Raw genomic sequence first — 23222 nt, forward strand, 5'->3', positions numbered from 1 at the left:
CAAAGAATAGAATGACAACTAAAGCACAAGGATTAAAAAAGACTATAGTGGTAGGCAAGGGGCAATTCCCTATCTCGAAGTTGAGATAGAAGAGGGACCAAATGTTAAGAAAACAGGTGCACTGGAGGTGAACAATTCCACTTCCATCATGGAAAAGTCCAAGTTGACATGGTTTGTCTAGACATGCCTCCATTGAAGGATTCTGATCGAATGGGTGAATGTTTGGAAGGAAAGAAGTGGTCAGATGAGGAGGCCTTAGATCAAGATAAACATGGAATTATTGATCAAATATGCATTAATCAATTAACAAAAAAGTCTATAAGTTTAAACACCAAATTGTGGAAGAAGAAAGGTAGATAAACAAATAAATAGAAAAGAGAGGAAGTGGTTATGGAGAAAGGGATGTCCAATAAATTGAGTAAATTCATAGATCTAGGGGAGGAAGAATCTCACTTGGAAAGAAATGAAGATTAGGACTTATAATGTTGATGACTTAAATGCTCTTAATAAGTGGCACAGTTGATGACTTAAATGCTCTTAATAAGTGGCACATAACCAAGTGCCATCTAGACAAGATTATGGTTGACGTGATCTTATTGAAAGGAATACCAAAATGATGCCTTGCAAATCCTTAAATTTCCTCAAATACTAGAATCTGTGGGAGGACACCTTAGTGTTCCAATTAGGTTTTCTGGAGGCTTAAGAATTTTATAGAATTCGGTGAAAATTAGAATATAAAAAATTGAGGAACAACAAAAATTAGCCTCTCCTCTTTTGATTTATCTTTCTCCATGTTGAATATTTATTGGCCTATTAATATTATGAGATTTCCACAATCCATGTTGTATTCTTTTGAATTTTTTCAGATTCGATTGTGTGTATTTTTTATCATCAACATTTCGAATCACACTCTGTGATTCATCATTAGGATGAAAAAGAATTATGTGTATTTTTCATCTCCTTGGAATTCTTTTTCGTCTTGATGATGAATCACATAGTGTGATTTGAAACGTTGATGATAAAAAATTCACACACAATCGAATCCAGAAAAATTTAAAAGAATTTGAATTTATTGACCTACTAAAAATGAAGACAATAGGGGCCCATGTTAATAACTAACCAATAAGATAGAGTTAATTCAGGAGGCTAAGATAGTTTTGTTGGATAGTTTAATGTGATATATTATTTCTTTCTCTTTATTATTCTTTCCAATCAACCTCCATGGATAATTTTATCATCACTGAATGGTCAGTGGATATCAGCATCTGTGATCTTATCTTGTTTTTTTTATTCATGACAAAACTAGGCCCGTACACAAAGTTCTATTCAGTCGTCATAGACGCATCTAGGTCATGTCCCCAGTGTTTGAAAGTGGAATGTGCTCCATTAACGGGAAAAATTATATCAAGTAAAATGCACTGACAAAACATATCGATATTTTGACTCTGATGTGTGAGTTGCATGTAAGAGTGAAATAATGGAGAGCACCCTTCAAGTTTCTAATGGCATCCATAGTGAAAAAATTTACGCATATGAAGCTTCAAGTATAGAAAATTATGTTAACTTTTAGTTACTTTTTCTCTCCGCTATAAGTAGGGCCCTCTAGCAAATTTCTTCACATATTTTCCAACATTTTCTTACTTGTTGTGTGTTTATTTTGTTTCTGTGAACTCTCATCCTTTGTCAATTAAGACAAATAACAAAATTAATGAGTACACTTGAAATAAAGTTTGATCAATGTCACTAGATGGTTCAAATCAATGACCTTAAATAAATGGCTAACAAGACAAAGAAGGAGAGTCTTATGCATACATAACAGTGTGGCGAAGGGGTTATTGACAGTAAAGGTAGAAGCATATATTCCACAGTGTGTCTCCACCAGTTCATATCAATGTTGGAGATTAGACCTATACAAAATGGAGAGATAGAAAGTGGTGCTAGATGATTTTAGAAGAGGATTGCAGGGGACTAAGTTCAAAACTATAGTTACAGAGGTGAAAGTATGAGTGGTAGATCACAGGGTGGTATAACAAATACCTTTACTACACGAAGGAAGTCCTTGGATATCCCATACATTTGGACACCCAAATAGGCAGTCCTAGTGTTTTCATTGTTCTCCATATTGTTGGGATTTGTAATTTTTCCCATCTCGATGATCATTTCAATAGAATGTTTTAGAAGGAAAAATATTAAATGTTTTGTAATGTGAGCTTAAGATCTAGAAAGGCCTAAGATGTTGTTAGAAATATTTTTGAATTTTGTCCGTCAACATTAGTTGTTTCTAGATGTTTCTTTATGTATCTAAAAGACCTCTATAAAAGAGGCACTAGTGTGAAGTAGAATGAAAAAATAAGATTTTTTCCAAAAAAAAATCAATTTTTTTTCTGTGTCGTAGCACATTGGAGTTTTTTTGTGCATGCCTTTGCCCACCTTCATGTGGTACCAGAGCACAGGTTAAATAGTTTAACTAAAATAAAATAGTCTCCCTCACAATCATTGGTTGGAGATATTGATTCTATGCGTCAGAGATTGAGTCTGCAAAAGAGATCATTTTGTAGCTAAGATCAATTGCAGATGATTCTGGAGTTTGCTGAAGAGTACTGCTGCCAAGAAAAGAGGGATGCCAGCTATTAAGCTGCCCTATTTTTTAGAATTCTCTATTTTAATAAATCTTCAATTGCATATCAATTACTGTTTGAGAGTTCAAAAAATTAAGGAAACATTGAAATATTATCCAAGATGGAGGAACTCAAGGTTGATCACAAAGTGAGGAGTTTGTATTGATTACTACATTAAACAAAAAGGAGTCATTGTTTGTGGAAGACGTCGTACTAACCATAGAGTGCTCATAGAGAAAACTTGGTAGACCGTTGTTTTACATCGCTTGTGATTGGAGATGAAAGGAGAAACACTGCCATCAAAGACCTCACTGCCACAGGTGATCAAATCATAGTTGAATTGGAAGATTGCAGAAAGAGATTGTTTTGTCTATTGTTGAAGTTGTTTTTAAACAAAGTATTGGCATTGAAGAGGCATAAAGTATTTTCTGGAGATCTGAGTAAGATGCTCGTAGACCAGATCGAAGTTCACAGTAGCAGAACAAAGGGTTTGAAGACCATGGTTTCACAGTCATTGAAAATAGAGGCCACAGTCTACAAGATCATGAGTTTGAAGATCTCGGTATTGGAGGTAATTGATTAATTGTTACTATTAGGGTTTGCAATAAAAGGTAGAGATTTTATTGAAGTTGAACTACTATTCTGGTATTTTATGAGAAATTTGTTGATTAAAGCATTAAAGATTTTAAAAAATTGTGAATTTCAATGGGAAAATTAGGTAAAAGAGTGTTGAAGGAAAATCTAAATCTAATTTCTAAGATAGATTTTTTAAAATAGTAATAAATTGAAGTAAAGAAAACTAAAGTATAGATGCAAGAAGAAAAATATAAACTTTCAAATGAAATTATTGATTATAAAGAGAAAAATGAAGAGCTAGAGGAAAAGTTAAAGTGGTTGAAAGAAGAACATATTCTATATTTGAAGGAATTGAGTAAATTTGATGAGAAGAATAAAGATTTAGAAGAAAATTTTAAGTTATTTGATGAGGTGAAGAAAAAGAGAAGATTTGGAAGAAAATCTTAATAGATTAGAAGAACAAAATAATTTACAATTGAAGGAAATCAAAACATTGAAAGATGAGAATGAATGTTTGAAGTCTAAGGCATTGATATGTGATGTTTCATGTAGTATAGAGGATTTGTATTTGTCACTTGATAAATGTGTTTTTACCAAAGAAGTTTGTGATAAAGATTGTCAAAAAGAAAATGATAATGTTATTAAATGTAATGGCAATGAAATGAATGTAGGTTTGAAAATTATGAAGAGAATGGGTTATAGAGATAAACAAAAAGGAAGGAATGAACAAGTAATGAGAAATTCAATTGAGCCTATAATTTGGCCCAAATATAAAGGTCTTGTATATGCTACAGGTAAAAGAAAGATGAATACATGTGTTACAAGTTCAAGTGAATCAGTTCAAGATATGATCACTATGCAATGTTCACATTGTAATAGGAAAAGACATACAAAAGATAGATGTTGGGACTTATATCTTTGCAATATTTGTGGTTTAAAGAATCATTGTGAAAAGAAATGTTGTATGACAGGTTGCATGAAAATAGATTGTGGGTGAACTTATAGATCCAGTTGGCAAACGATTATAGATATGATCAAGAATTTGTTAAAGTGCAAAAGTTTGCATGTGAAATTTGATTGCAATAAAGCAAGGTTTTCAAAAGGCATAACAAATGTTTCAAGTCAAAGGAAAGTATTTGACAATATGTTAATGGATATCAAGTTTGCAGAAAGCTGCAAATTGAAGTTTTGAAAAATTGCCACAACAATTGGACAAAGACAAGAGAAAGGCATCATCAAGATCGTTTGAAGGTATCAAGTAAAGAAAAGATTTGAATGTTGAAGACTTGGCTTTGGCCAACATTCAAGAGAAAAGGAAATTGAGAATTCCACGACATTGGTGGTCAAAATTAAGGAGGGGTATTGGGATATGTGATTTCTCCCACCCCGATGATCATTTCAAATAGAATGTTCTAAGAGGGAAAAACTTAAATGTTTTGTAATGTTACCTAAGATCTAGAAAGGCCTAAGATGTTTCTAGAGAGATTATAGAATTATATTAGCCAAGATTAGTCGTTTCTAGATGTTTCTGTATGTATATAAAAGACCTCTATCAAAGAGGCACAAATGATGGGTTTGGCATTAGTGTGAAGTAAAATGAAAAATCAGTTTTTTTCCAATACAAATCAGTTTTTTCTGTGTCATAGCACATTGGAGTTTTTTTTGTGCACGCCTCTTCCCACCTTCACGCACTTTGTAAATATGACACAATTAAATAATTAAATATTATTTTAATAAAAAAGTAATTAATTCTTCTATTTTTATTTTACTGGTTCTTATTATAATAATATGATTTAAAACTAATATATAAATAATATCTTCTACTTTAAGTCACTTTTTGATTGATAGATGGGTCCTAAGAAGAGGTTAGTAATTCAATTCTAGAGCAGTTCAATAACAAATGGAAGACCTTAAAATTCCAATCCTCTTGCTTCAAGCTTCAGGATCAGGAACCGTTGTTCCTCTTGCTCTAAATAAGTTACTCCTCTGTGGATGCATGTTGGGAAGTTGTTTCCTCTCTAAACATCCGCTCTGTCTGACACATCATGGAATTTCCTCACCCCGTCTCTTTGAATAAAAACCTGTACAGTTAATGGTTAGGTAATTACTCATGTTACCTGTACCAAAGGATGTGGTCTTACAATAGCATTTATTTCGATTAAGTCATTATGAGTCTTCCCCATTGTTACGGCTATCTCTTGGAATGAAGTTCACACATGTCGATTCATACTCGTAAGAACTCTTGTTTAAGGCGCGGAGAGACACTCTCAAAACATCAATGAGGTTGTGTCTCCGAAAACGTATCAAATATCACTTGTATCCAGAGGCCAACATTTGGCCAACTATTTTTGCCTCGATCACAATTTTCAAAGTTTACCTGGAAGCAAGTGGAATCAACCTTCTAATACAAGATCATATTATTCTCGAGTTTAGATGCTTTTTCAGGTACGAAATGATCTCAAACATCATATCGTTTGCAGAATTGATGTGAAGAGAATGCCTATATTACAGTTCAGCAACAGCTTTAAGTCCATAAACTAGGTGCGAGCTACTCAAGTTTTGACACATGCATAGAAAACTATCCAGGAACTAGGTGCGAGCTACTCAAGTTTTGACACATGCATAGAAAACTATCCAGGCCTTAGCCTATATTAAGGACAGACATGGATTACAGGATTAGGAAGAATTCATTCGCTCTGTCGGGTCCACTAAGTAAATATATTCCAAGCATTTATATCTACACGATGATGAGACAATAAACCAAATTTAATTCACCGATAAGTTTGTCTGTAACCTAGACACAGGGCCCTCCATGCATGATGCATGTATGTTGTCTGCTGAGGACATCTGGAAAATACTGATGAGGCCCAATCTAAAGATTTTAGGAAAATGCGGGACCTAGTTGACGATATGTGAAGCATCGTCTAAATGACTCTTACATCCCACAACATCTTTATTAGTTACTGTAAAGAATTCTCTTTCCATCATAGATAAAAGTCATGAACATTGCCTAAGGGATATTCTTGGAAACAAAAACACGATGCAAACTTGAATAATTTTTTAGCCCTAAGACTTCAACAATTTAGTCAAATGGAATCAAGAAGGAAACATGGTCCATTAGACAAATGAGAGATTACACGCTAAACCTAAAATTGAAACTATTATTCTGTTATAGTCTACTCGCCTTCTCAAGTCCACTTTTTATTCAAGATATTAAATCCAAACATTTACAGAACTGGGTATTTAATGAAATCTATTTAACAAATAGAGTAATGTAGCTACTTTCAAATATTAAGAGCCCACGGTGACATGCAATTATTTGACTCTCATGGTAAGGGATAGATGTCAACAGGTGCGTTTAATTTAAGAGCTTCGGCCAAACGATTTGAAAAGAATTGATAATCATGTGGACTTCGAAAATTGATAAGGAATAGATAGATGTAATATGATCTTGACCCATAAAATTTACATGCGTTAAGACCTGAATATTTTCTAACCGTAGACATTAAATGCTTGGTCAAGAAGATATAAATGGGAATCTTGGCCCTAGGTTAGAGCTGCTCCGGTTTTCTAGAATACATTATAACCTTATTCATTTCATTTTAGATTTAAAATTTTAATTTTTTTAGGTTAGATAAATCATGCGTATTCATGATTTTGGGGATTTATGATGTTTAGAGAATTAGTTTAAGAAATAAATCATTCAAAGCAAGTGAACAAATATATGGTTCTTTTTTCCTAACGAATTACAAATGTCATGAAGTTTGGATTCATAAAGACAGAGATAAATTAAATGAGATTTTCATGTACATAACTTCATATGTAGACTTCTCCACAATCTTTGAGCTTTATTCACTAGAACATTAGCAAAACTAGACCATAGTCTTGTGTAGTTTTGTATAAAACAATCATGTCAAATAATCAATAAAAACATTATCACAAGTAGACAAATTAGTTTTGCCAATATTAATTTAGTAGTTTAAAACCTTTAAAAAAAAACTCTAATTACATTATCATAGAGATCCATTTAGAATTGATCAATTTATATATTATAATTAAAGCTCTCAAAGGGATCCAATACTTCTCACTCTATGTACTTAATTCTAACTAAATTATGGTATTAACTTTATTGTGATCAAGTTGACGAATTTTGGAGCAAGGAGATGAATACATTTTTACCAAGGTAAATATATGTTTGCCAAACGGATTATAATAATGCTAAAAGAGGTGAATATGGGTTAGTCAATAGTAGATCTGATATTTTCATAATCCTAAATTATTGTTGTTATGTAGAATTTTTTCTTCCTTCCATCATTTTAGTTTGGTGTTTTTTCTTGTTTTATCTTGGTGGTTATCTACCAAGTGTTATTGCACCTTTGAGTGAAAGTAATTATCCTCTTACAATTTTAGGATGAGGTTTTATATTTGATACTATGTGTTTGTAAGGTTTGCCATTTCTATTAAAATAATTATAATTTGAATATGTTTTGGATTAAATTGAAGTTTGAAAAGATACTTAGGGTTTTCATTAATATGAATTAATGAAATTTTTTGTATTGTTCTATCCTATTTATGAGGGATGATCTAAGCATTCAATTACCCTACTATGATGCTAGAAGAAGATCTATATTGTCATTTATTTGTTGTGATGATGTTATCTTATACAAAGTTGCAAAGTATCCTACTTTAATAATAATGCTATTTGCATTGACATCATCTAACTTAATTTTTGTTATGTCATGTCAAAACATATCTAGTGCATAATGCAGTGCACATAGTTGGATATTAATCGTAAAAGGGAAATTTAATAGACCGCGTTTTATTTTACTAATGTCTTAGGTGTATTCTTGCAACATTATATTAGAAATTTTATATATTTTAAGTTTTTAAAATTCATTTCATCTCAAAAAAATACAATTATAATCATGTATAAATATGTCAAATAAATTATTGCGTGTCTATGGATTAGTATTTTTTGAAGTGGTAGATACACTAGTAAGTGCTTCTTATGATGCACAATTTAATGATTAATAAAGACACCACACAAAATTGAATAAGTAATATTAAATTCAAGTTTTGTTATTATAAAATGTCCGTACACAATGTTTCATTATCTATTTTAATTAGGTCATCTTTTAAATTTTGAATTTAGTTTTAAACTTCCATATATTCATTACAAATTAAGTTCGAAAAGTTGTTATTAATTTTTTATAGTAATAGAGATTTCAAAACTATAAAGTATACATTGATATCTATTAAAAACCAAAAAATTCATATATATATTTTATATTCTTCCACACACAATCTTAAATTCAATAATAAATATAATTCATTTAATATTAAAAAAGCAAAAATACTTTTTTTCCTAAAATTAATGAAATTTTCTATAATTAGAATTGGTATAAGTTCAATCTAATATATAAAATATGTATAATATAATGAAAATGCCTTAATGTACACAGTTTTAAGACTAAGAGCTCATTTAAGGTATGGAAAATCATTGTTATAAATATTTTAAAAAATTGACCATTGAAATCCTATTTTAATTGTTTCATTTAGGAAAAGATAATTTAAGACTAAGAGCTCATTTAAGGTATGGAAAATCATTGTTATAAATATTTTAAAAAATTGACCATTGAAATCCTATTTTAATTGTTTCATTTAGGAAAAGATAATTTTGGCCTCAATTGGAAAGAGGCTTGACGAGGCGCTTTGCAACTACGACTGGACCTAGGGTTTGGACTTTGGATTGTAGGGGTGTAAGCACTGATGTGGGGGAGTATGCTAGTTCTCCTCCACGTAGGTAAGTGGATACCTTGCTTTATGTGAAGGTTAATTTCCTACGTCCTTCTCCGTCATCGCCTTTCCTTTCTCTGTGCGAGCAATTATTGCAATTCAATGGAGAGATCTTCTGGATGCATCGAAAAACATAGTGAAGAAGCCACATTTAAACCCAAGTCTTTCAAAGCTGTGGTTACTCTCTCCTCTCTCTCAATCGATGAAGGTGCGAGGTTTGTCAATAACTTTAATGGCAGCCCCCATGGAGAAGGTAAGGGCCCTCACTCTACTCAAGATTCCATCTCCATTTCCCCTAATGATTTAATGTGTAAAGAAATTAATATGGAAAAGAATAGGCTTAAAGATACAACAATTTTCTTTGCGACTGTAGATGTAGATAAATGTCTTGCATGTAAATTTCTGGTTGATTGGATTAGAAATGTTTGGAATATTAAACTAGGTTATCTGGTTTCATTTTGTTGGCTCATTCAAAAAGGTTTGTTTGTAATTTTTTTGTAAGGATGATAAAATGCAAAGAGAGGTGCTTAATAAACAATACTGTACTGTCAGAAAATGCACATTTCGTGCCCTCGAATGGTCACCAGAAGCGGGTAATGAGGAAATACTTACATTCTCGTGCCCTAGATGGGTTTTAATTCGAAATGTTCCCCCCTTGTTGTGGAGATTTATACCTCAAATTGTTGAACTGATAGGAAAGGCTATTCGGGTGGATAATTTGACCTCTCTAATTCTGCATCTGGATGCTAGGGTACTAATTTCAATCAACCCTAGATGTGATTTCCCCAAAATGATTAACACTAACCTAGAATCTGAAACTGTTACATGCCCTATTGAGGTCCTTGGCGGGGTGAATGCGTGCTTTCTCTACAAGAAAGAGGGACATATTCGTAAGAATTGCCCTATTATTAATAAATTCAAGGGAGCAAATAGACCCCGAAGTCAATCTAATAACCCACACCCTGTTCATGCAAAGCATATCCCGAACATAGAAAATCTTAATGCCATTAGTAAAAAAATTAATAATCTCTTAACAAGAGAAAAATCTAAACCCCAAGAACCTGATAATATCTTCAATTCGGGTGATTTTGGAGTTGTCCCCACCCCTCACTCTGCGATTTCAGATGCTCTAAAATAGATGAATGAAAATTCATAGGATGGGTTTTAGGTTGTGGGGAAAAACCCTAAGAAAAGGAGGAAAAATGCTCAACAGTTAGCCCTTGAAAAAATTAGGGCAAATTTACCTAATAATTTGAATTATGCTATAAATAAAATGCCTATGGACAACAATTTAATATCGCCTATGGATGACGATGTGCAAGAGGTTCCCCCATAGATGAAATTCTCGAATTTAGCCTCTAGTTTGAACAACCCCTGGAATCAGAATCCTAAAGATAGAGATGGTGTGAATGGTGAGCTGAGTAGGGGAGGGACAGGGATGATGAATAAAGCTCCCCATAGAAGTTTGGCAGACATGGATGTCTTGACTCACCAAATGTCTTCTTTGAGGTTGACTCACCAAATGTCTTCATGCCAGATCCTTCCTCCCCTGCTGAACCCACCCCTGACACGATCTTCTTCATTCCCTCGAATAAGTTTGTTGAACGAAAGGAAACCTATGTGATCGAGGTCATTGTTGCTGACCCTAAGGCTGGTGAAGCTAATTCCTTAACTAGTGATGCAGTTAATTTAGACCCTCCAGATAGGTTGAAGGCATTTGATCCTTGCTTTGAGACCCTGAAGATCCCCAGCCAGGGTGACAATACGAAGGTGTCTGAGATTGAGGATGAGGATCAGGTTGTGGAGTGTATAGGACAAGAAGGAGAATGGACAATGGATAATGAAAACTTCAAGGCACTTCCTAGAAGAAGAAGAGGTAGACCTCTGGGATCCAAAAATAGGGGTTCTAATAATAGAAGGAATATTGAGGAGAAGAAAGATCTCTCGAGATGCTTTAACAAGTTTAAGACATCCAAAGAATAAAAATAATACACCTTGTAAAGATGAAGTGCATCTCTTGGAACATTAGGGGTCTGGAATCTCTAGACAGGAAGTAGATTGTCAAGAAGTTTGGCAATCAACATAAGAACGTAGACTTTGTTATGTTTCAAGAACTCAAGGCTGTCAAGTTTACCCTAGAAGTCAGGCTAGAATTTATATGGAAAGACTCTATCAAGGTTTTCTCAAAGCATGATAGAGGTAGAGGAGGTGTTGGGATACTTATTAACCCCATATGGAAGGAACACATACTGAACCAAGGATGCTCGCCGTGTAATAGAGCGGTCTGGGTTTCCTTAGAATATAATGGTATTAGATTTGGAATTTGTTCAGTCTATGTCTCCAATGACTACAGAGAGAGGACTGAAATGTGGGATTGGATCACTACATTACCAGATATACCTTGGATTGTTGGGGATGACTTCAATATAATTGAATCTCATGAAGATAAAAGTGGAGGTGTCCCTATGGAATGGAAAGGAACAAAGAAATTACATTAGGAGAGAATGAAAAGTCGGAAGAAACTTTTTGACCCCCTGTTCTGCAATAAGAAGGAAAAAACTAAAATTTGGTACACTTGGTGCAACTATCAGAGAGGAAAACATAGGATCTATTATAGGCTGGATAGATTCTATGTTAACAGAGAACACTTCTCCTTTGACCTTGCCAAGAATGGCAATTAAGTGACAGTTTATCCAACCACACTATCAGACCATCATCCTATCATTTCAAAAATTAGGCTCAGAGACTCCTCTCAGGGACAAGGAATTGCTAAAGATAAATTCTTTCTAAACTCTAATCTTTTAAAAGACACGAATGTGTTGAGTGCAATAAATATTGTTAGGTTGTTTAACAAGAGTAATAAAAATTTGAACTCTAGTGTGGACAAATGAAATTAAAATGTCAATAGTTGGCAGGTGTTGCTACAAACCATAGGACAAAAGAAAACTAAGGATTATAGGTGGAAAGAGAGAGCACTATCTGACAACCTTCACTTATGCAAGGCGAAGATCCAAGACAATCCTTCCAATGTTGAACTATCTCAAAAAGTAGCCCTGGCTAGGGATAACCTCAGGAATCATCAACAGACTAAGACCAGAGCGGCCATGATCAAGGCTCATGCTCATTGGATGCAATTCTGGGATAAAGGATCTAAGTTCTTCTTCAATATGCTGAACCAAAAACAATGTAGAGAACAAATTGGTAGGATTTGGATAGAGAACATAGAAGTAAAGGATCTAGACGATATCAAGGAAGCATTCTTTCAATTCTACAAAGGTCTATTCACGTCTGAACATTCTACTAACTCCCAGGAGGCTGGAGAAAAATGCAGAAAGATTATCCCCTCTAAGATTTCAGTGGAGGGTGCGCACGCATTAAGGGGGCCCATCACTATGCAAGAACTAAAAGGTGCCATTAAAAGTCTGAATAACGATAAATCCCTAGACCCGGATGGTCTGATGGTAGAGTTCTACAAAGCTAATGAGGATTGGGTTTGTCAAGACTCGCATGAGCTTTACTCTGAGGCATTTGCTACTGGTTCCTTAGGGGAACCAATTAACAGTGGGATTATCAAACTACTTCCCAAAGATGGAGACAAGTCTCTTATCAAGAACTGGAGACCGATAACACTTCTTAATGTATCCTACAAAATATTGGCTAAGGCTCTTGCGATCAGAGTAGAGAATTTACTTCCTAAGTTTATTTGCTCCATGCAAACAGGCTTTATCAAAGGAAGATATATCCTTGAAAATCTAATTACCAGCTGGAAGGCCATGGAATGGGTGAAGACTTCAGGATAAAATGTAGCCATGTTTCTCCTAGACTTTGAGAAAGCATATGACAGGGTGAATGGGGATTCATTCTAATGATGTTAGAAACATTTGGTTTTCCAATAGAATTCTACAAATGGGTGTTGGTTCTCCTCAAAGATTCTTTAGCCTAGGTGGGGATTCATTCTAATAATATAACTTTGAGAAGATCTATTAGACAAAGTTGCCCCCTAGCCCCTGCTCTCTTTGTTATTGCAGTTGATGCTCTGTTTTACATTCGAAGGGACTCTAACATTTCTCCTAATATTCAGGCGATCAAACTTTCGAGTGGTGAGGAACTGATCAATGCTCAATTTGTTGATTGCACGACACTCTTTATAGAACTCAGTAAACCGAATATGGAGGCCTTGGAAGGAAAAATCAAATATCTAGGAGAAATATCAGGGGCTAAAATCTCTCAGAGAATATCTATTGTTCTTGGGTGGGAGGATCGGTCTCCTGAGTGGCTACAACAATTTGGGATCCAATGGGGAGGGCCCAATAAAATAGTCAGATACTTGGGAATTATGTTTTCCATATCTCCATCCTTCAAAGAGATGTGGCTTTGGGTTAGAAGCAAGATAGACAAAATGCTTAACAAATGGGATAATATGTATCTCTCACTCGCCGAGAGAGTGCAGGTGTGTCAAAAAATTCTCTCTTCCTACAACATTTACTACTCCTCGGTATGGATGTTCCCCAATTACCAGATCCTAGAAATTCAAAAAACCACTACGAACTTCCTTTGGTCTGATGGAAAAGGTAAGAAAAGGATGCATTCTATGAAATGGGAATGGTGTCATAAGGACAAGATTTTGGGAGGGCTAGGGCTAAAAGATTTGAGAATCGAAGGGATTGCTCTTGCAACAAAATGGATCTTCTAGGAATTTGATGGCAATGAACCTTGGAAGGTTCTGATTAGGAATAGCATCTTGAGGGTTGTACCGAAAAAGGCCAAATCTTGGAAATCCCTACCTTTTTGTGACCTTGTGACTGGAGACTTCGTGGTCTCAGTATAGGGCTCGAATGTCTTCAAGTCTATCTGGAAGGCTTGGGAGAGTATTAAGCCTTTCATAAAAAATACTAGAGTCAACAACAATGAGCTAGTCCATGGAGGTAGATCCATTTGGTGGAACCTCTTGCACTCCTCCAAACCATTGGCACTTATGCGGGGGTGCTCTGCTAAAGCATGGGTGGCAAAAGGCATTTGTTGCTTCAAAGACATTATTGAGGATGACAAGCTGCTTGACTGGGATATCCTCAGAGTTAAATTTAACCTTCAAGTCTCCCATAAGCAGACTTATAAGTTGGAAAAAGCTTGCAAGAAACTTTATTTGCCCAAAAAGTGCAAGAATGATATTGACTATTGTAAGGAATTTTTGTGGAATAATACCATCTCTATATCAAATATTAAAGCTAGCAATATATATAGGACCCTAACATATGATGAAGCAATAATTTTTCATGTTAATAAATTATGGTTTGCAGATTTTTCAGTTAAACAAAGGCAGAAGGTGTTTGCAAGACTATGGTGTAGTCCTGTTGTTCCCAAAGAAAAGTGTTTTAAATGGCTTATGATTATCAAAAGGCTGCCCCTCAGAAAAGAACATAACAACTGTGATATTTGCAATATTTGCAGGGTTCCTGAATCAATTAGACATATTTTTTTTGAATGTAGAATTGTAAGAGAAATCTAATTATTATTTGGCATTGCTATTCCTAATCAATTTACTATGCTTGATGTTATAATTGGGTATATTAAGGGTCTGAAAAAAGACACTAACCTCTTTTGGAGTGTTCTTACTTCTGAAATTCTATGGTACATCTGGAAAATAGAAAATGAGGATAAATTTTAGGGCATAGGTAGGGCCCTTACTGAGTCTTTTCATAGACTCACCCTTCACCAAATTCTTTTGCAGGTATCAGTGATAATGAATATTGAAAAGAACAAATTCTTCCAGTTCATTAAGGATGGAAACACAAGGATGTATCTTCACGAGATGGAGAACAAATATAAATGGAAGCAGGCAATAAGAGGGAAGCAGGATGTTGACCTAGCACTAGAGTGCCTGGGAGCAGAGGTTGCCAAAGCGAGAGATCCTATTAAAGATCAGATCTAGCTGCTCACAGAAATACTTGACGGAAAGCAAGCGATGTGAATGGAGGGTCCCATGGGATGGACTACATGGGTAGATGCATCGCAGGAGTAGATACTGTTTTGATATCTAGCTTGCAGCTATGAGAATAGTAATTTTTTGTATAAAAGCACTTTAGTTTTATGTACTCAAAATTGTATATCTCCATGTATATATCTCAGTAGACAATCTATTTATAGTTTTATAAATCTGGGTTGGTGGTCCAAGTAGACTATCTGGTCACTCTTTTTGTAACAGCGTTTCTTTCCGTATATGCAATACGAAAAAAAAAGATAATTTTGGTAAATTGTATTGTTATAAAGCAGTATCTTGGCCCTGTCATCCATAACAATGATGAAATACAAAACAAATTTTCATATTTATTAAATGTCTAACTCATACAAGAAGAAAGGATATTTCCTTCATAATTGGCTATTCAAGTTAGTTTCGACATTCCACCCTTAATAAAATATTATTTTTTCTTCCCTTCATGTAGAAGGGAAAGCTTCTACTGTCTCGATATGTAGTTGGTGAAGCATAAGTCCTTTCTTCAAGATATATGTGGAAAGCTTTCAATTCATATAAGGGCACCATGAATAGAATGAGAAAAGTCTGCATCGCATTCATATACTTGGACAAAACAAAACTATTTTAATGTTTTAGACAAAACTAACACAGAATTATATTCTACCGACTACTGACATTAACATTCGTCTTTTCACTAATATTTATTATTGTAAGATTTGTTGCTTTTGCATTCTATATTTGTCATATATTTATAGTTTTTCATTTCATAAAATTAAATTTATGAGTGGTAAATAATAAGTATTATTTTAAATAATAGCAATTAAGTTTTTTAAAATAAAAATAATTAAAAGTTAAATCTAAACATTGTTTGATTAGTCTTATGTATGTTCACATTCTTAAACTTGAGATTAAGAGCTAAAGATCAGCCATGAATAAGTCCTATTCATTTATGATGCTTCAACAAACTATCCAAACTAGACTTCCAAAGCAAGAACAAATTATTTAACCAAAAATAGTTTATTAAAGTATTATTTTAAATAATAACAATCAAGTTTTCTAAAATAAAAAATAATAAAAAAAGTAAATCTAAACAATGTTTGATTAGTCTTATGTATTTTCACACTCTTAAACTTGCGATTAAGAGCTTAGGACCAACCATGAATAAGCCCTATCGATTTATGACGCTTTAACAAATTATCGAGACTAGACTTACAAAACAAGTCCAAATTATTTAACCAAAAAAAGTTTCTTTGGAGATTTTGTTTTTCTTGAGCAATCCTTCAAAGACAAAGATCACTATTCAAATGCTTGAGATTGAATAAAAAAAGCTATCCTTTATTTACTAGGAGAATGGTAGTCCCAAAGCATTTACATATGAATTGCTTGATATCATTTTACAAATTGAAAAATGATTTAATTTAAAACTCACAAATAATATCCATTTTTAACAAAACATATAAAAGATGTTGAGAAATATAAACATCAACATAATGAGATCTCTCATCATTTTTTACATAAATTTTTTTATCTTATAAGATTATTTGTATAATATATAAAATATATTATCACACATTCCACAATTATTAATATTATATAATCAAATTTTATTTATCAGAAATAAATTAATAAAATTAAAAAATATTAAATTATAATTTTTTTTTGAAAAATTCAATATTAAAAAGAAATACAAAATTCTCATCTTTAAAAATTGCATGAACGACCATTGTCATTCTTTTTCATTAAAAGTACACAACCTTTTCGGCATTCACCCTCATCAATGTTATTACGCAGCCATCATGCCTAAATTGTCATGTATGTGAATGTGAAATAAATCCTCATAATAGCTTTAAAACCTCCCACGAATAGCATCACACTAGAAACTTCTGTAAACTTCTGTAACTGCCACATTAAAATTGGAAAGTTAACTTTCTATTTGAAAGCATAGGCTGTGTCTATTCTGGATCTAAAATGGATCTTTCGTATAGCGTGTTAGTGATAGGTTAGTTAATCACAGTCGTTAATTATAAAATCCATAGTGTAAAATGCGCGACTAATACATGTTAGTCAATCTTACTGTAGTTTTGTCGTTTTGAAACCAGAATAAATGCATCCCAAAACATAAATAACTTATAATTACACTTTCGGAACAGATATCTTAGGGATCTCTCCTGAGTCAAAGTTAGATCAAATCTTTACCATAATTTCTACACAATCCATTGTAGCACGTTTCATAAACGTGGCCATTTCCGAATTGCGTCTCATAATTTTTTTAATTTTCAATATAATATTACGATTACTTGAGAAATAACAAACGTGATATATGGTTTTCCTGTGGTTTAGAATATGATTCCCTCTAATCATCCTCCATGGACCTCTTATTGTCAATTTTATTGAAATTAAATACTGCGAAAACAAATGAATGGGATGGATATTAACGCTTATGTTTGTAATTTTTGGCGTACAAAACGTGAGAGAATGAGGCAGGTCCACCAAGTCATCTCCGCGTCCCCACAGTTTGAAAGTGGAGCCAAACCTCCATTAAGGGTAAAAATTAAAAAATGTAAGATGCATGCACTGAGAATAAAACTATATAATTATGATGTAAGAGTAGAATATATGGGAAGCCGCCTACAATTATCTAGTGGGATCCACAGCGAAAAACATTTACACATGTGAAGATTGAGATTTAAAAAATTCCGTTCAATTTTACTTTTGCTTTGCCACTAAATATAGGACCCTCTGCCGCATTGTTTCATATGTCTTTCAGCCATTGCTTGCCTGCTCTGTGTCTCTTTGCTTTCTGTGATCTCTCAATCTTCGACGAAAAGGATTAACTATGGAATCAAATACGACAGTCGAAGTTAAGATTGATCAGGATCGATGGGTGGTTCAAATCAAGGAGGATCTTCAAACTAATGGCGAAGAAGAAGAAGAAAAGGAGTCTTGCGTATCCGTGTTCGGTGTGCCCAAGGAGTTGTTGGTAGTGAAGCCAGAAGCGTACGTTCCACAATGTGTCTCCATCGGACCATATCACCAGTGGAGATCAGATCTGTCCGAAATGGAGAGATATAAAGTGGCTGCTGCTCGAAGATTCCAGAAGAGGATTGCAGGAGACTTTAGGTTTGAATCTGTAGTCAGCGAGATGAAGAAGCATGAGAGGCAGATCAGAGGGTGCTATCACAAATTTCTGGACTATACGGAGGAAGCTCTGGCATGGCTCATGGCCTTGGACGCCTCCTTCGTGTTGGAATGCTTACAGTTCTACGTCAAACAGGCGGACCAGGCTTCTTCACATGTGTCCTCCGATGTGAAGCAACTGGGCAGAGTTTTAGATCCGTATGGCAGGAGCGCCACTCACAATGCAATTATGAGGGATCTGAGTATGCTTGAGAATCAGATACCGTTGTTCCTCTTGCAAAAGCTACTGGAGATGCAGCTGGTTTCTCAAGACAAGGCGGAAGAAAGGCTCTACAATCTGTTAAGTCTTGCCTGTGATGAATTGTCACCCTTTATGTTCAAGATGCCTGAGAGTTCAAGGCTAAGTATAAAAGAGCGGGCTCACATACTAGAGGTGCTCTATTACTCAATTGTCCCTGCGGCGGCGTTGGACGATGCCAGTTCAAAGGAGGTCAAGGAGGAAAAGGAGGCGTTACCAGATACCACCTACGTTGAAGAGGCTCTGAAGGAAGGATGGAAAGCTGTTTCCTCGCTAAACATCGGCCCTGTACGACGTCTCACGGCACTTCCTCGCCGTCTGTTTAAATTGAAAGCTGTGAAGTTTTTGATGAAGTTACCTGTACGCCTAATTTCTATTCTTGGAAACCTGCCAATCCTGCGCGCGTTTAAGGAACCCTTAACTATTCTCTTCGGCTCCTCTGCCACCGAGAAAGATGAAAAGGATGGCGACGAAGGATCGTCCTCTGTGGAAACTCCTCCTACACGGGACGAACTGACGATTCCATCGGTCTCCGATTTATATTCAGCTGGAGTAAAATTCCTTCCGGCCGACGGAGACCTCACTACAATTCGCTTCGACCCGACAACTGCCACTCTTTATCTTCCGAAAGTGAAACTGGATGCCAATTCGGAAGTCATTCTCAGAAATCTGGTAGCCTTCGAAGCTTCGGCGGCACCTGGGGACCTGATCTTCACTCGGTACACTGATTTCATGAACGGTATGATCGATAAGGATGAAGATGTTCGACTGCTGGTAAAGAGTAAGATCATCTACAATCATCTGGCAAACGAGGGGAAAGTGGCAAGCCTGTGGAACGGCATGGGTAAATGTGTGAAATTGACAAAAGTTAAGTATCTAGACCAAGTTATAGCGGACGTCAACAAACATTATAACAGGACATGGAGCGTTGCTGTGATGGAGTACATGAACAAATACATCTTTGGTTCTTGGCAGTGTCTCACTTTTTTGGCTACTGCTATACTTTTGATTCTTACTTGTTTGCAGGCCTTTTGTTCAGTATATGACTGTCAGAGCTGGTGGACTGACACAAAGTTTCTGCAGGGCTAGAAAGGAATGGTAGAGCCTCATCCAACATCAATCTATATCAGATAACTAAGCTTGTAATTTTAATGCATAAGAAATTATACTGCCAGAAGCGATAATGAACATTATTGTAAAAGAAGAAATGGACTAGAAAAATGATCTCTAAAGGTTTAGAATGAAGCCTAGATTTAGTATTCTTTCATTTTCAACTTTATGGTGATCATCTATGTGTCTGTGATATGCTTATATTTAGTTTAGTTAGCTCATGTGAAGTAAGGGAAATATTTTCAGGTTTATTTTTTATATAATTAACGTGATTATATGTTATGTTATTGTATTTTGTATGTATTGGATTGGTGTTATGTGATAAGTGTGGTCAATAATATAAGTTGATGTATGGCTAAGATTTCATGTGAGAAAGATTTTTAATAGTCACAAAACATTAAGAGTGCTGAAAAATTTGTAGAGTAATCACATGAGAAATAAGTCACACCATTATTTCATGTTACAATAAACATAAAATATAATTGGATTTAGAATTATTTTCATAAAAGGTCAAAATATTGATATTATCCATTAATGAAGTGGATGAGATGATTACGTTAAGGAGAAATGAAATGTAGTTGCATTTGCATAACAATCGCTAACAAAATAAATATATACAACAATCCAATATGCTTAAATTAACTAGCATTCCCCCCTTATTACATATCTCTTGTAAATGTACCCTTTGAAAACTAAATTTCATCTTGCCACAAACAAGAAGCTAGCTTGAGATGATTGAAATCTTCCATTGTCTAGGAACAATAGCCTCTAGTTCGATCATTAGTCTCTAGGACCATGTTTTTGCTGAAGTATTGGGATGTTACGTTAGCAATTTCACATAGTTAATTTTTTTAACATTGATTTTATAAAAGGAGAAGCATAAATGCATAAGTAGTATTATGTAAGATATTGTATTATAAAATGTTCAAAGATACCATTTTCTAACCTATTTTAATCAAGTCATCTTATACATTTTAATTGGGTTTTAGACTTTCCATATACCAATTGCCAAAAAAATTAATCGAAATAGAAAAATCTATAATATATGATTCAATGCCTATGCAAGACCCAAATTTTATATGTATTTTTTATATCCTTTTATATAAAAGCATAGATTGAATGATAATCTTAATTTATTAATGTTAAAAAGAAAATTGCAATAATAATTTTTTTCTAAATATATTGAGTTTTTTCAAAAGAGAGTTAGTGAGATGCAATTCTATAAGCATTGATATGGTTTATGTTTAATATGTAACATATGCGTTAAAAAAAAAGAAAAAAAAATCATATTAGATATGAAATTTTTTTCACATAATTCAATAAAAAATAATAGTAATTGAAATCATTTATTAATTATATTTAAATTTATATAATAAATAAAAATTAAACCGATTGGATGCTAACAATAATGAAAAAAATATAGAAATAAATGAGAAATCTTTATTAGAAAAAAAAAAGAGAAGATGATGACATATTCGACTACTGTTTCAACGACCATTGTCAAAATCCAATTAAAATTACACAACCTTTTGTCATTTTCCCTCACAAATATGCCGAAGTAGTTATGCATGTCTCCTACGGATAGCATCACGCCAAAAATCTCTTTAACTGACTCAATAAAATTGGAAAGTTAAAATGTTGTTAATTACATGAACGGGACCAGTCATCTCAAAGTACGCAATATATCTTCTGCGTGTCAAAGTCCGAGCAAATCTTTAGCTCAATTTCTACTTAATCTACAGCAACTCACAAATACAATTTTGCACAATTCATAAACGTGGCCATTTCCGAATTGCCGAGCTCATAAATTTTTAAATTTCCAATATAATCTTATCACTACTTTACAAATAATCAACGTGACCTATGGTTTCCTGTGGTTTAGAATATTATTCCTTCTCATCATCCTCAATGGACATCTTATCTTCAACAAATGAATGTTGAAATTAAATACCGTGAAAACAAGTGAATGGAATGGATATCAACCCTTGTGTTAGTGGCTTTTAGTGTACAAAATGTGACAGAATGAGGCCGGTACGCCAACTCATGGACGCATCCTGAACTCGTCCCCACAATGTGAAAGTTTAACATAACCTCCATTAAAGTTGAAAATTGAAAATTGTAGCATGCATGCATTTAGAATAAAATTATTATAATTATGATTTAAGAGTAGAACAGATGAGAATCCGCCTACAAGTTTCTAATGGGATCCACTGCGAAAAGCATTTTACACGTGAAATTAAGGTCTAGAAATTTTCATTGAATTTTACTTCTGTTCGCACTAAATATAGGACCCTCTGTCGTATTGTTTCACATATTTTCCAGCCTTTTGTTGCCTTCGAGATGTGTCTATTTGGTTTCTTAAAGGCTAACAAGATGAAGGAAAGGAGTCTTGCTTATTCGTGTTGGGTGTGCCCAAGGAGTTGTTGGCAGTGAAGCCAGAAGACTAGGTTACACAATGTGTCTCCATCGGACCATCTATAGTTAGCGAGATAAAGAATCATGAGAGACCGACCAAGGGGTGCTAGCACAAATATCTGGACTACACGGAGGAAGCCCTGGCATAGATAATGACATTAGACACCTCCTTTGTGTTCGAGTGCTTGTAGTTCTACGTCAAACAAGTGGACCAGGCTGATTTCCATGTGTCCTCAGATGAGAGGTGGCTGGGTAGAGTTTTAGATCCACTGGCAGAAACGCCACACATAATGCAATTATGAGAGATCTGATGATGCTTGAGAATTATGTACCATTCTTAATCTTACAAAAGGTACAAGAGATGCAGCTGGGTTCTCAAGACAGTGCAGAAGAAAGGCTCTCAAATCTGTTGAGTCTTGCCTGTGAAGAATTGTCACCCTTTATGTTCAAGATGCCTCAGAGTTCAAGGCTGCGTATAAAAGAGTAGGCTCACATACTAGAGGTCCTCTATTACTCAATTGTCCCTGCGGCGATGTTGGACGATGCTAGTGCAAAGGAGAACAAGGAGGAAAAGGAGGTGTTGTCAGATACAACATATGTTACAGGGGCTCTGAACGCAAAATGGAAAGGTTTCGGCCCTATCCGACGACTTACTGTAGATTCTGATCACGGTCCTTACTCTTAACTAAATGATTGAATTCAAATAATCATAAGTAAAATAAGAAAAAAAAAATTGCATTGAATTTAAAGGTAGAGCACGCTAGTGTTTAATAACATGTTTCAGAACTGTATAACAAAGACAAGTTTTTTATTGCAACTTAAAAAAAATAATAAAGAGGCAATTAATTTAGAATGTCAATATCCTTAGGTCATAGACTGATGCATCGCACAGCTTATTTCAAATTGGTAGATGGACTTATTTATTTAGTTACAGCTACTTGACTGCTCATTGGACAAAAAAAACTCAGGAAAACGTAGCACACACAACATGCATTATTTGTTAGGGGAAACAAAGTTTCTTAAAAACATAACTAGTGCTAAGCAAAAAAGGAAACTTAAAATAGACTAACTAATGATGGTGAATGGAAATTTTATGTCCATGTTGAAGCTACATGATCGAACAACAGGATCAATTATCAACATACTCTCTCTTTATGTTGAGAGGGCTCATAATCTAATCTTGAAATGACAAAAAAACAACTTTTGCAATTGGTTTGGTGAAAGTATCCATTAGTTATTCTTAAATGATAATGTATTTCAATTCCACTTCTTTTGTACCAAATCTTGGATGAAGTGATAT

General features: G+C 34.3%; 1 protein-coding gene across 1 annotated transcript; it reads left to right on the forward strand.

Annotated features, from left to right (window-relative positions):
• The first annotated feature begins 17797 nt into the window (after window positions 1–17797).
• LOC131047308 (putative UPF0481 protein At3g02645) lies at window positions 17798–19486 on the forward strand. Its single transcript, XM_059208607.1, has one exon. The coding sequence runs from the start codon at window positions 17798–17800 to the stop codon at window positions 19484–19486; it is 1689 nt and encodes a 562-aa protein (XP_059064590.1).
• Window positions 19487–23222: the final 3736 nt, after the last annotated feature.

This window comes from Cryptomeria japonica, chromosome 7, assembly GCF_030272615.1.
Source record: "Cryptomeria japonica chromosome 7, Sugi_1.0, whole genome shotgun sequence".
NCBI classification, from domain to species: domain Eukaryota; kingdom Viridiplantae; phylum Streptophyta; class Pinopsida; order Cupressales; family Cupressaceae; genus Cryptomeria; species Cryptomeria japonica.

Excerpts from the sequence above, each read along its gene's own strand:
- LOC131047308 (XM_059208607.1), top strand. The coding sequence starts at position 17,798 with ATGGAATCAAATACGACAGTCGAAGTTAAGATTGATCAGGATCGATGG.